This window comes from Acipenser ruthenus, chromosome 13 (genome assembly GCF_902713425.1).
Source record: "Acipenser ruthenus chromosome 13, fAciRut3.2 maternal haplotype, whole genome shotgun sequence".
NCBI lineage: Eukaryota > Metazoa > Chordata > Actinopteri > Acipenseriformes > Acipenseridae > Acipenser > Acipenser ruthenus.
Window position 1 is genome coordinate 27,672,769 of NC_081201.1, and position 13,448 is coordinate 27,686,216.

General features: G+C 37.6%; 1 protein-coding gene across 3 annotated transcripts in view; it reads right to left on the reverse strand.

The window, feature by feature from the left end:
- plce1 (phospholipase C, epsilon 1) overlaps positions 1 to 13,448 on the reverse strand; it is a 114,320-nt gene that overhangs the window by 10,296 nt on the left and 90,576 nt on the right. For 2 of the 3 annotated variants that reach the window (XM_058984999.1, XM_034031608.3), the window contains 15 exons: positions 11,853 to 11,975; positions 10,625 to 10,761; positions 10,166 to 10,404; positions 9,618 to 9,679; positions 9,061 to 9,226; positions 8,205 to 8,312; positions 7,214 to 7,330; positions 6,888 to 7,046; positions 6,302 to 6,431; positions 5,481 to 5,522; positions 3,626 to 3,747; positions 3,133 to 3,250; positions 2,566 to 2,697; positions 1,270 to 1,563; positions 76 to 239 (listed from right to left, as the gene is read on the reverse strand). In XM_058984999.1, coding sequence (XP_058840982.1) covers positions 76 to 239; positions 1,270 to 1,563; positions 2,566 to 2,697; positions 3,133 to 3,250; positions 3,626 to 3,747; positions 5,481 to 5,522; positions 6,302 to 6,431; positions 6,888 to 7,046; positions 7,214 to 7,330; positions 8,205 to 8,312; positions 9,061 to 9,226; positions 9,618 to 9,679; positions 10,166 to 10,404; positions 10,625 to 10,761; positions 11,853 to 11,975 — 2,113 coding nt within the window. The remainder of the gene's footprint in view (positions 1 to 75; positions 240 to 1,269; positions 1,564 to 2,565; positions 2,698 to 3,132; positions 3,251 to 3,625; positions 3,748 to 5,480; positions 5,523 to 6,301; positions 6,432 to 6,887; positions 7,047 to 7,213; positions 7,331 to 8,204; positions 8,313 to 9,060; positions 9,227 to 9,617; positions 9,680 to 10,165; positions 10,405 to 10,624; positions 10,762 to 11,852; positions 11,976 to 13,448) is intronic. The other variant, XM_058985000.1, reaches the window with a different exon arrangement.

The following is a 13,448-nucleotide window of genomic DNA, read 5'->3' on the forward strand; positions in this document are numbered from 1 at the left end:
GGAAATTATCGTTTTACAATTTAGAAACTGCTGGATATTGAATACACAGCATATACATTTACAGCACATGCTTACCCAGAGAGAATATACTGCCGGACTCATGCTCTCCAGCTCTCGTTCCAATGGGGAGAACTGCTGGTACATTGGGCAGTTCCTGTCCCACAGAACTGGTGGCTTCAGCACATACCCACAACCCCCATTTGTCTCGAACATTGCTGCATTTAAGTGCATGGCGAGGTCTGTTGAAAAAGAAAGGAGTTTGTAGAAAAACCTTTTCAAAACAGCAAATGGTTACATTCATCTACCAGAAACAGACTGATTCCGTGCTTCTTACAGGACGCGTTTTAAATCAGCCTGCAAACTCTGCAATTCATGATTTAATTACCTTAAGATGAAAGAAAACTCAAGCATTAGCATCCCACATTCCCTCTTGATAAATGACCACACTGAAGGTTATGCAGCAATGCTAGTTGTCTCAGATATGTTTCTTGAGTTTCTTACTGGAACCTGTGTTTATTTGTATCCTTCTGAAAATATTTCAAAAGGTATCATGGTCTCTTTAAGAAGACTGTGCAGACATCTGTTTGATCCAAGAGCGGTTCATATTACCAGACTATTTAGGTCTCCGGAATATATTTTTATTGCTGATTCAGTCTGAAGATTAGTTTATAATGATAGAGTGCAATGCAGATTATGTGTAATTGATCTCTTTAACATGCTCCCACCCCACTGATGTAACCTCCTAGAGGCTCATCAAACTATGAAGACGCATTAGAGAGCTTCTCCTCCTAAAGTATTTGAGATAAATAAACATCTAATTATGGACAAGTAGAGCAGTCATATTCACCTTAATGAACCACCATTCTTGAATTTAATTGGACGCACTGCTAAACTAATATAAATAATCTAATATAAACAAATACTATATTTATATGGATTTGTAGGGGTGCTTAACCAACAATGGTGGCTGAAGAACAAAACGATCCCCCGAAGACTTTCCTCTCTAACATCACATGAGAGCAAAGGCCAGTGCTTATACTAGGTGAGTCACTTAAATTTTCATTTCTAAAATATACTGCAAGTTGTCCAGTCTCAGCTCTGGGCTGGTGGAACACAGGGTGTTATTTTTACCTTCTATAGATCCCTGATGTTACTGCAACACACTTCCTTAAGCCAGGGAGAAAAGTGTGCAGTGAGGCGAAATAAAATGTGAAACAGTAGTTTCATGATCGCTATGAAACAACAACAACTGTCCACAGAGTCCCTTACCATCTGTTTGGTAATTAAGAGCCACCAACTGAATGCCATGGAGCCAGAACATGACCGGGTTTGGGTTGGAGGAGTCGATGCGAGTGGCGGCCGGGTAGGTTCTCAGCAGTTGACAGGTGGTGTGTTTAATCAGCTTCTGAGAATACCTCCGGCACAGGCGCTTGGCAGCGTTCTCATTCACAGAGGAGATATGATAGCACTTTGGTGTCCGGATGATAGCGCTCAGGCAGGTGTTGGGGTTAAATGGGGGTGAAGAGGGCTCATCCCAACTCAGCCGCATGGGGTCAAAAGAGCCTAAAGTAATGTGCAAATTAAAAAAAATAAAATAAATAATAATAATAATAATAATAATAATAAAATACAGTATTAGTAACACAAAGTAGATGTTACAGATATATTTCATTTCCAGAATTGTCCTACTATAAATCAGAACAAGGTGTGATATAAAGCAAGTGGCGTGCATTGTGTGAATAGGTGTGAATTACAGGTGTAAAACATCTATTTTACTTTACTGGTGATGGACCAATTTCCGTTTGTTTTAAGACCTGGTTCCGGTGCTATATTTACTAAATCGCCTGTGGGAAACATAAATGCTACTGGTAATTGCACCACCACAGCAGCTGTATTAAATTAGAGCAGTCACTTCACAAGCAGGGAAACTGTATTTAATTATCCCCAGGCATGTCTGGGGTTATGGAAGGCACTAGTTCCAGCTGCTAACAATCTCTCTCACTCTCTTTATTTCAGGAAGTCTTACACAACATTAGTACAACACCACGGACAACATGAGCTTTGTCAGTGTGGAGGGAGTGCCAGAAATGATATGATAATTATTTTTTTTAAAATACTCTCAGAATAGGCTTAAAGCAAAGGTAAAACACTAAGGAAAGTCAGTTACTATAAGGTTTAAGCGTTACACTAAGAAAACCAGCAAGCGCTAAAGCCAAGCACTACTCCTTGCCAGCTGCTGGCTGCTGACAGGACAAAATGTACTTCGAAAAGTCTGAATACCAAAGGAAAATGTTACTGTAATAATAAAATAAACTGTTTCATTCACACGTATTGACAAATACAGATGTCACTTAAAAGACTGCAATTTTATACACCAATAGGCTACCCAACAGCATCCTTACAAGAATAACTTAATTCACAATTAGCATCTTGCTTCTATACAACTGTACATTCCCCCAACAGCATGGAATGTTAACACAGTCACATCAAATACAGAATGTGTGTGTTCTTTTACAGTTTCATTTCATTCACTCAGCAGAGGAATTGTTTTTTTTTTTTTTTTACCTTTTCCAGATGCTCTGACCAATGTCATGGATTCCCCAGGGCTCATTTTACCAGGATTGGTTCCAAAGATGGACTTCCTGCTCTTTCTCTCTTTTCCTCTGCCAGATCCAGATGGAGTAAGAGTTGAAAGGCCTGGTTCCCACAAACAAATTACACAGAGACGTGAGCAAAAGGCCAGAGCCAGAGGGCACTACATTTTCCATCTTTTTATTTTTCTTGGGAATTCTTCACCATTGTTTAGTGGGGTACCTGCCTTGTAGCAAATACTGTACTAGTGTACTAAAGCAATAGTAATTATACATTACATTACACGGCTGGGGTGTCACCCACATCAAAGGATGCCTTAATGGCAATCTACCATTCCATTAAATCCTCAGCGTTCAATGCCATGCTAGAAAATTACTTATACAAGTATTTTCAAGATAAATTGTGACAAGTAAAATTCATGCAACATCCACACTTGAGGACAGAATATAACACACTTGCTACTGCGTCAGTGTATACTTAACTACTGAATCAAGTTACAACACATATACAGTTATATGGGGCATTGCATTTTGTACAGACCTGGGAATTTGACAGCTTGGCAGTATATTATCATGTCTGAAAGCTCCTGAGCAATCTGTCTGCTTTCCTTCTTGTTTTGTGGAAGATAAAACTCTTCCCCAAGTTCCATATCGAAAATCTGTGCATTGTTAAAAAAATAAATTAAAAAAATTACAAACTTTGAAATACCATCAATACCATATCATATAAAATGTCCTAATTAATTTATTTAATAATACTCTGTTCAATTTAGCTGTTTATTAATCTGATTGAAAAACACCAATAAATTAAGTGACATCTGAAATATGGGGATTCATTAATGAATTAGTCGATTCTTAACATTGTAAGTACAGGCCTGTGTTTAGTTTGCCATGGTGCAGTAAATGACAGACATACTTAGTTTTTATAAATTGAATCTGGTTCCTAATAGAGGTCTGGGATTCAGACTCTGTATGTTACAGATTTTCAGAATTGTCACCGTTTTTTTTTTTGGTGTTTCTGTGAAAGCCCGCACCTTTCCTTTGCTGCAAGCAGTGCTGTATGCTTTCTTGGTTCTCTTGGGGGTTTCTTCACTGTATTCAAACTGAAAGTTATCGGTGGATGACTTGCCCTCTGGTCGATCATCAAGGATGTTATCTGTTCAACAGAACACAGTGTGACATCAGTTAAGATTCCAGTCATTACTACACTGATTAGTATTTGTTGGCCAAAAGCATAGCAGCAGTACATACAAAAAAAAAACACTTACATGCCCAGTTGTAATTTGCACAGGATATTTAAAATTAAAATGACAGTAATCCTAAGGATGATGAACTCATTTCAGTCTATTTTTGCATTTGAAACTACTATCAGACTGAAATGTGTTGCACCTCCTAAGCTGTTGCAATTCAAAAGCATTACTGTGAGCTCAGCCACACACAAAAAATATCTGGGTTCTCAGACAAAAGCAATGAGGGACAACCACAGTGAGGAGTATAGGGTTCCACAGATTCCTAAAACCTGGCTTGGAATAACTCCTTTCAGAAGGCAATATGAAAATGTTAAAATGTATTGTACACCAATTCTCTTTATTTTAGCAAAGAAAATGTTAATGGAAACAATCTATACATACATCACACTCATTTATGGGATTGAAATCATGTGCTTTATTTGCTTCTTTGATTGTATATATTTATGGGAGTTAGGGAAGTTAGGACTGTGTACTAGATTACAGGGTGAGTATTAGCTCAGGGAAGATAATGCCCTCTGCTGAGTCACCAACACCTTTCTTTAGCACAGTGTTTAAGACCACCGCTGTTTTGGTCCTCTAACTGTATGGCATTCAATAGAAGCAAAATTCATGTGGCACTAACTATTATGTGAGCACTACCTTTTGTTTTTCAAGTTTATTTTCAATACAAGTACTTTGAAAGTATCCACTGGAATATGAATTTAAACCGTAAGGCCCTATTCACTAATGTATTATTCAAAGTATAAAATAGAATAGTTATGATATTTATGAAACTGCTCAGTACTATTAACAAAGCCGACAATTACAAACCATATTGAGAATAGGGCACACAGTGGCCTTACTATAAAAGCACTGGCAAGCACTTATGGGAAATTGATGTTCAGACCTCCTACAAACAGTTATGGTCTTCAGGATCTGTTGAACACACACATTCTCATGGGACTATCACAAGCACTTTACTTTTGGTTTAAGCAGGGGAAGGTAGGGCCTGAGAAACCAGATGTTTTAGTTTGTTCTGATGTAGCGAACACCACCAAATGAAATCACAACATTTCAATGCACAGTGTTGTTGGTTGTGGCCTGTATATGCAACCAAAAAAAAAGACATAAACAAACATACAAATTGTTATATGAAGTGTACCAGTTTTACAATTCTAAACCATTATTTGTGACATACATGTGAATGTACATTATTCATTTTACCAATTCAAAACTTCAAGTAACTAAAAATAATGATGTCTTGCTACACCGAAAAGGACTGCCTCTACAGACAGCTACAAAGCTACTGGAAGTCAGAAACTCACTATGCAGCATGAGAAAAGTTTTGTAATGTTATTTAATGAAGGGCACTACATTAACTATAGTATTGTGAAACAGTACAACAGTATTTTTCTTTTCACATGTGAAGCAGTTGCGCTTTATAAACAGTAGTATCAGTCCATACCAGTTTGTATCCCTCCCTGCTGCTTGAAGAGTGAATGCTGCTTGAAGCGTTATGCTTTTACTTGATACTTTACTCCATGCAATATTACATACTGCTAATATACAACACAAATGACAATATGATTTTACTGCACACAGGTTTATTCAATGGTGAAGGCCATGCAGTTAAGTTGGCCAACATAAAGGTGCTTTTTACCTTCCTGGCCATTAGAAGCAGGAGAAGCAGTAAGGACATCAGCTATAGGAAAACAGTCAGAAAGTATGTAAGAGTACAGGAAATGAAGATGTCCAGATGTAATGTATTACATAGGGTCAAGTAAAACATTCTTCAGAACAGCTTGTTTTACCTGTATAATTTACTGTCAATAAAAAAATAAATGAAGAGGTATTGACTACTGATTTTGGATTAGTTGTTTTACAGGGTTACTGTTTAAAGCCTAAATATACTTGTGATGGTTAATTAGATGGTTTACAGAATAAGATGCACATTCGATGGTTTACATAAAGAGATGCATTTACATAATGAGACACACAGACAGGGAGACTGCCATATACAAATCTTTGTGTGGATTGGCTCTGCATGTATTTACAGCACATCTTGTCTCTGTATGTATGCATGTATGCACTGCTGTGGCCAAGTATTTTAGGAGTGAGAAAAAAAAAAAAATATATATATATATATATATATAGACACACACACAGTCTTTTATTTAACATAATGTAATCAAATAAACTACAAAATGATATTGCAAAAGGTCTACTGGAAGCCATAATAGTAGTACAGTATTTCATCTTAGATTTCAAAATGTCACATTTTTCAATTTGGCAGTTTTTTGTTAAGTATATGGAAAATTACAACGCGGTATGTAATTCAATATGTTAACACAACATTATTCAGCAAGTTTCATTATTAACAAAGCAACATTTGTTAATTCTATTGGGCGATGCAAAAGTTTTGGCCATAGCTGTATGTACTGTATGTCTGCATGTATATTTAGAACGTTAGTTTTTCCCCACCATCAGACAGAGACTCATAGTCGTAATCGTATTCATCCTCCTCATCTTCTTCTTCTTCGTTATTCCCAGGTGTACTGCTTGCAGGAGTGCCGTTACTTGCTTGGGCCTGCATATGTGCCAGCTGATGGGCCTAAACCAAAAAACAATACATCCTGTAGAGTTAATAATGAATCCCAATCTTTGTCAAATTGGACCACTTTCAGAGCTGAAGCAGGAGACTTTTACCTATTGCTTTTTTGTTTTATCCGGTCATGTGTGGTACAAATATGATGCCAATCAACTTCAGCCAGTTGAATTATTCAGAGATTTTAGATGCTTATTATAATAGACTACAAAGGTTCAATGAAGAGTCCTATCTTTGACTTAAAACAAAAGGGTTTGAAAAGACAAGGAAACCCTGTGGTATTACATCAGTATGAGAACATTTCTTTAATGTTTATATTTACATCTTGACTTTATTATCAAGTAATAGAGGATGGGATGTTCCACAGTTATACACTGTAGGAAACCATACTGTAAATTATACAATTGCAACACTAAACAGATAATACAACTTTCACAATTGATGTTAACTTAATTTACTTGCCTTTTGTTTCAGAATATCAACAGGAGCCTGATGTGCTTTTAGCTTCTTGTTTTTGAGAAGAATTCTTCCTTTTAGTTGCTGTGGTGATGGCAACAGTGGATCGTCTGAGAAATCACTCTCAAATAAGAATTTAGTCACCAGTTTGTCCCCGAACACACACTAAAAAAACAAAACGAAACATAGTACTTTATATATTAATGCACTGACACCTAGGTCAGTGTAGTTTAAGTGAACAAAGAATTTTAACATCGGCAGATAAATCAAAGTAGAAATCCATTCCAAGATGGAAAGCTGAACCCTTGATAGTCTATGGTAAACTGAATTACCTTAAAGACTTCTGCCATCTTGCGTTGCTGAGGCAGGGAACAGTGATTCTCGATTGATAAGATGACAGGCAGGTCTGAGTTAACAAAAGCACTGCGGTTGACAGCTTCTACAACATCCTGAGGGGACAGAAGAAAAAATATTGCATATACAACAAAACATGCCCTAATGTCTTTTATACATTTCTAAAGAATGTTTTTTTTTTTCATTCACATCATTTTCAAAATAGTGTAGTGAAAACAACAACGGTCTAAAACAATTTAAAAAATGTCAAACGATTTAATCTTTTAAAAGAAACTCATGAGCTTGTTAATGAGGGCGCACAGTTAGAAAGATGAGCAAGTAATAGCTTGCGTATTTACTAATTCAAACTTTGTTATTCAGGGGAGCTCCTTATAGCACAAGTCTAGTTTACCTGCAGGTTCCTGAAATGAAAGTATTTATTAGAAGCTGCTACTAAAATGAAGGTGACACTGAAAACTTCTGGGCTCGTCCTTATAGATGAACACCCTGGAACCTCCTCAATGCTGGCAGGAACCATCTGCCAGTGAAGTGGCCTCGCTACCCTCCCTGGTATGAGGCCATCTGCACAGTGAAGGAAGGGGAGGGAGGTGGACGGCTATTCAACATTATAGACATTTTCAGATGGCTCATTCCCTCTCACAAATGCGGTGGTGCTTTACTAACAAGAGCTTGGTAATATTGAGTAAATGTCTGATGATAAAGTAAAATAACATCATTTAACAGGGCCAAACAGAACATTCATTTAAATCCAAGGAAAGCAGATTTTGATAAAAGCAAGTAAATGTACTTGACAAACACATTTAAAAAAAAAAAAATCCGCTTTTTAGAGTTTGAAATCATCCCCCCATAAATCATTGTATAATTCTTATGAATTCTTGATAAAAGGTATAAACAAATGTAGTTGTCTGATAAGGTGGATAATTTGTTAGTAGAGTTTGCGGTCTCTTGGTTAGCACAGTGACAGAGTACCTTGAATGGGATCTTTGTAGTGAGTGTGTGTCCGTGATAGATAATGGGCATCCCGTCATCTCCGTCCCAGCAGTCCAGTTCAATACTCCTGCAGCCTTGCAACAGCACCTGCAGAAACAATGACGAGGAAACAAACACATAGTAAAGAAACACATGATTCTGATACATTGAACAAAGTGAACTTCAGACTAAACAACCCACAAGAAAAGATGTCTGTGGTACACTCTAACTGTATACTGTCCCAAACAAAGACTATGTTGAAAGTAGGAGATTAAAAGCAAGTAAGTGATATGCAAGTATATGCTGGGTATTGCAGAGGGCACAACAGATCAATAGTACTGTACAATATAAAGAAAATAGTGACCTGTTTACACATACATATCAGGATAATATTGTTTCAAAAGGCTTGGTAGCAAGTTAGACGCAAATATTGTTTGAATGAACATATTACGTTTCAAGATTTTAGACATAGTATGTATTTTTAAACGTACAATACAGTAGCCAATGTTAGCTCAATTATAATGATGATGCCAGGCTGAATAAAATAAATTTATGCAAGTTCAATATTTGTTAGTCATAAGCAAACTGCTAGTGTTGTCACTGTCAAAAATAAACAAGGAGCATCACAGTTGTAAAATATTTTAAGAAACACTGACAATATCAGTGGTCCAATTCTCCCTGCTGCATCGACCAGCTATTCTTAGACTCCACTGGCTTAAGTCAGCTGCTTGCTGCTATGAGGCAGGTGCTTTGCCAGCACTATCCAGGACTGTACTGACAGCCTGCCACACTGCAGTCAGTCAATAAATACTGTAATTGGCTGACTATCAAACAACAGAGAGGCTGTTGTGCTCACCTGACTGTAAAGCTCCACAGAGGACTCCCCTTTAAGCTGGTGCCCTGTGAGGTAGGTGTTGTGCGAGGATTCAATATAATAATAAGAAAGGGGGTATTGCAGGTCTTCCTCGTTCACTTGAGATTCATCATTTTTGGAGGCAAAGCTGTCCTTGTCCATCAGAAACCTATAGTGATTGGAAATAATGAAGCAATAATACTGATGAAAACTCTTTTTTTGTAAAGGACAGGAAATGATTAAAAAAAAAAAAAAAAAAAAAAAAAAACATATATCCAAAAATACAACATTTGTTTGCTTGAAAAGATCCCTTCTCAAAAGATTTATATACATTGGCTGGAAAAAATCATTGGAAAAATGTAATCCTTTGGGGTAAGCACTGCAGTTTGTTATCATACTGGCTGACATTTCACACTATGCATCACTAAAATGCTTGTTATTGTATAACTGGACCCCAGAAATAATAAGGAATGGGATTCTGAATTCCCGCTCCTATCCTTTCCCTACTAGGGAAAACAGTTGTGATTCTAAAGCTTAAGCATGTGGAATGTTGTAACTACCTTGCAAAACCCTCAAAAGACATCCATCCCAGTTGGCGCATGTTGACAGAGGGTTCAAACTTCTGTAGAAGACAACAAAAACAATAAAAATACAATAAAATACAAATAACATATTATCATATATCATAAACCTTTCCTAATAGTCATTTCTTACACAATAGGATATTAAACAGGTAAGAAATTATATATACAGATGGTCTTACAGAGATGTTTTTGTCTTTTTAATATAATCACCTGGAGCAATGGTAACAGGATCATGTGTGTAAACGGCTGAACATCCTCAGCCAAGAAAAAAGCTCTCGGACAAATACTTTTAAATGTGCTTGTTTCGATCATCCAATAAAAGCCAATGCGTGGAACAAATAAAAAGTGTGTCAATGGTGTATTACTTATGGGGGAGCAAAGCAAGATTGACTTGGGAACGGAACCTGGAGCTAGCATAAACCTTCCTTCTCCTATCCACACATGTGTCACCTGCACTCTTTCAGTCAACCCCCAATACTCTATATCTGCCTCTTCTCTCCATTAGTTTTGGGCACGATACAAACCTGGATTATGCTGAGGATTTCATCATAGGTGTGATGCTCTCCTTGACAGTTCACCAGGAAGTCGTTGAGCTGCTGGATGGCAATCCCCAGCACTCCCAGCGATGCACTTTCAACTCCAGTTCCATTGGTCACAATGCTGGCAGCAGCGATCGCATCTGAGATCTGTCTTTGGTTATCAGACATCTGTTGTCTGGTTCTTATGAAGAGGCCAAGATCAGATCCGTTACGGGTTAGGAGGTCTGATTGCATTAAACAAACAAACAAAAAAATCTGTTTAATTATTTCACAATTAAGTTCAGACATATCAAGGCACTATTTAACCCTTCATGGTATTTTTTGTTGCTTGTTTAAACAGGACATACTTAATGCAAAGGTAAAACACACAACAATGAAAACAGAAAACGATTCATAAATTGGAACAGCAATACAGCAAATAAAAAACAACAGAAAGTAACAGACCTAGGTCAGGCTGTAACCCAGTGATGTTGTCGTCAATAGTCAGGTTTGTGTAGAGTGGAGCAGACTCTGACCCTGAGCGATTGCACGGCACAGCATAGATATCAAATAGCTCCTTCAGGTCCTTCCGACTTCGAATGCTGCAATGACAAAAAAAAAAGATCAGTTTCTTAATAGCCTTCCTCTAGTAACGGAGCAGTTTGCAAGTCAGATTCATTATAAACTGAACTGGACGATGACCTAGCAATACCACCTTAAATCACCCTCCAATTGCAAGTAAACCAACACACTTCCAAAATATATTGTGTTAGTATTTACAGCAGCATATATAAAGTTGAAGATTCCAACATTATTCAAAGAGGTTTATGTTTACATATTAGGATAACGTGATTTTATACAACACTGTTGAATAAAACACATTTTTCCAATAACAAAAGTTAGCCAAGTGTTGCTGTAGAAACAATGTAATGAGATAGTATTTATTCATCTCAGACCTTGTTATGCGGTCAAAAACTAATGGAACTTCTGATGCTGTTGAAAAAGAATGACATATTTGCAATTTTAGCTGTGTGCAAGGTCCCTGGGGATAATCTGGTGTACACTTAATCATTACTGAAGCCACTGTATATTGAATATGCCTTTAGAAAATTAAAGCAAATTATGTAATTGTAACATACTTTATATACAAGGTGTCCAAGAAGTTTTACAGTTATATAAACTTATATATAATCTTTTTTTGCGGCAATACTGTTTTGTAAAGGTGACACGACTTGCCACAAGTTGGGAGTGATTAAAGAGAACATCAGGGTGCAGCTAGAAAGTTACATAATGTAACTATAAAGGCAACTTGTACTTCCCTCTACAACACTAACTTATCTATTTCCATTTAGTACGCAATACAAAATATACTAAAAATACATGTTTCAAGTAATAACAACAACAATTAGAAACATCCTGAATTAGTTTAGTTATCGATGTATCTGAGTTCACTTGAACAGCTAAATGTTTAGCAGTAGTAAAGCTGAATTATGAGCAACTTGACACCCTACAACAAGCGGGAAATACATCAAACTGCAATTGAGTTTATTTGAGAAACTTTGAGGGGGAAATTATTCACAAATGTCAACAACAACAACAAAAAAGATTCATTGAAACTGAAGAGAAATATTGGACCCCCTTTGTAAGGGACTTTTCCTTTGAATGCAAAACAAGTGCTTGCAAAATACACTACCTGAACGATTTAAAAAGTTCCACAAATTCAGTGAAGCTCATGTTGCTGTCGGATATCATCAGGTTCTGAAAGCCTTTTAAGCTTCCTTTCCCTCGACCATGCCAGCTGCGACTGCTCCAGGTGCTGAAGGAAACACATATTAAAGTTCAGTAACGCTGTTCCATTGTACAAAACATCATCAGGTGTCCTGTCTTATTTCCAATTCACCTCCATTCAATTCAATAGACATTCCCTTTTATTTCTGAACATCTACATACCTTGTAACTGCATTAGCTGCATCTATTTTTGCTATTTCCCCTTTACATATGTAAAATTAATACGGCTTTAACCTTTTTATTTGTGAAAAACAAAGAAAAGCCAAAATGCCTCACCTATAAGGTGTTATCTAGCGAAAGCATGAAGCCAAGTAAACTGCAGCTACACTTGGAAACAAGGAATGCATGGGGAAACCAAAATCATTTTTCCAGTGCAGGAAAGAGGGCCTATCGCATCAACAAGTGCAATTCAAGATGGCCTTGTCCGTCTCTGATCAAGATCAACAGGCATCATCTGAGGTGAACTACTGTATCACACAGGCCAAGAAGCCTCACACAACTGGGGAGACTAATTTTGCCTGCTGCAGTCAATATGGCGAGAATAATGTGTGAGGAAACTGAGGCGAACAAACTCAGAGCCATACCTCTCCAACAACAATGGGAATCGAAGGACTGAGGGAATAGCAGCAAATAAAGAAAACATGGTGGTGGAACGGTTGAAAAACATGGATGCCTTTGCACTTCAAATTGATTTGAGCACTGAGGCGTGATGCACACTTCTTAGCTTTTGTGTGATACTTATGGGAGGGTGCAATTCTCAAAGACATTCTGTTCTGTCTCCCTCTTCCAGGACACAAGACTGCACAAGAAATATTTAAATGTGCTACATGGCTACATAAAGGGCAACGATATCCCGTTCGATCGTAAGGGGGCACCATCTGTGGCTGGCCACAAGCAGGGCTTAATGAAGAGAGTTTCTCCATCTGTGTGGACTCACTGCATGATCCACAGAGAGCAACTGGCAGCTAAAGATTTAAGCACAGAGCTAGGTGAAGTCTTGCAGCAGGCCACATCCATTGTGAACTACATCAAGCCTCACCCTCTTCGTGCACGTCTGTTTGCAAAACTGTGTGAAGACATGGGGTCTGACCACAACATGTTGCTGTTACACACTGAAATTCTTTGGCTCTCAAGAGGAAGGGTACTAGAATGATTTCTAGAAGACCTGCTTGCCTATGCGATGGACTGTAAAAAAAAAGGAATTTGTTGATTTTCTCTGTGATCAAAATAATGCATGTGTGACAGATATATTTGCACAGTCAAATTAACTGAATGCAGGTTTGCAAGGAAAGAACACCAACATCTTTCAGCGGAGTGATCGAATCACAGCATTCGTGAAAAAAATGGCTTTCTGGAAGAATAATCTATTGAAATCAAACTATGACTCCTTCCCACAGTTTGCAGGTTCCTGGCTGACAATGAATTACTCAGCCTCCCACACAGGTCATGGCTGAGCATCTCAGCCAGCTGGAGACACAGTTTGTGTCCATCCTCCCACCCC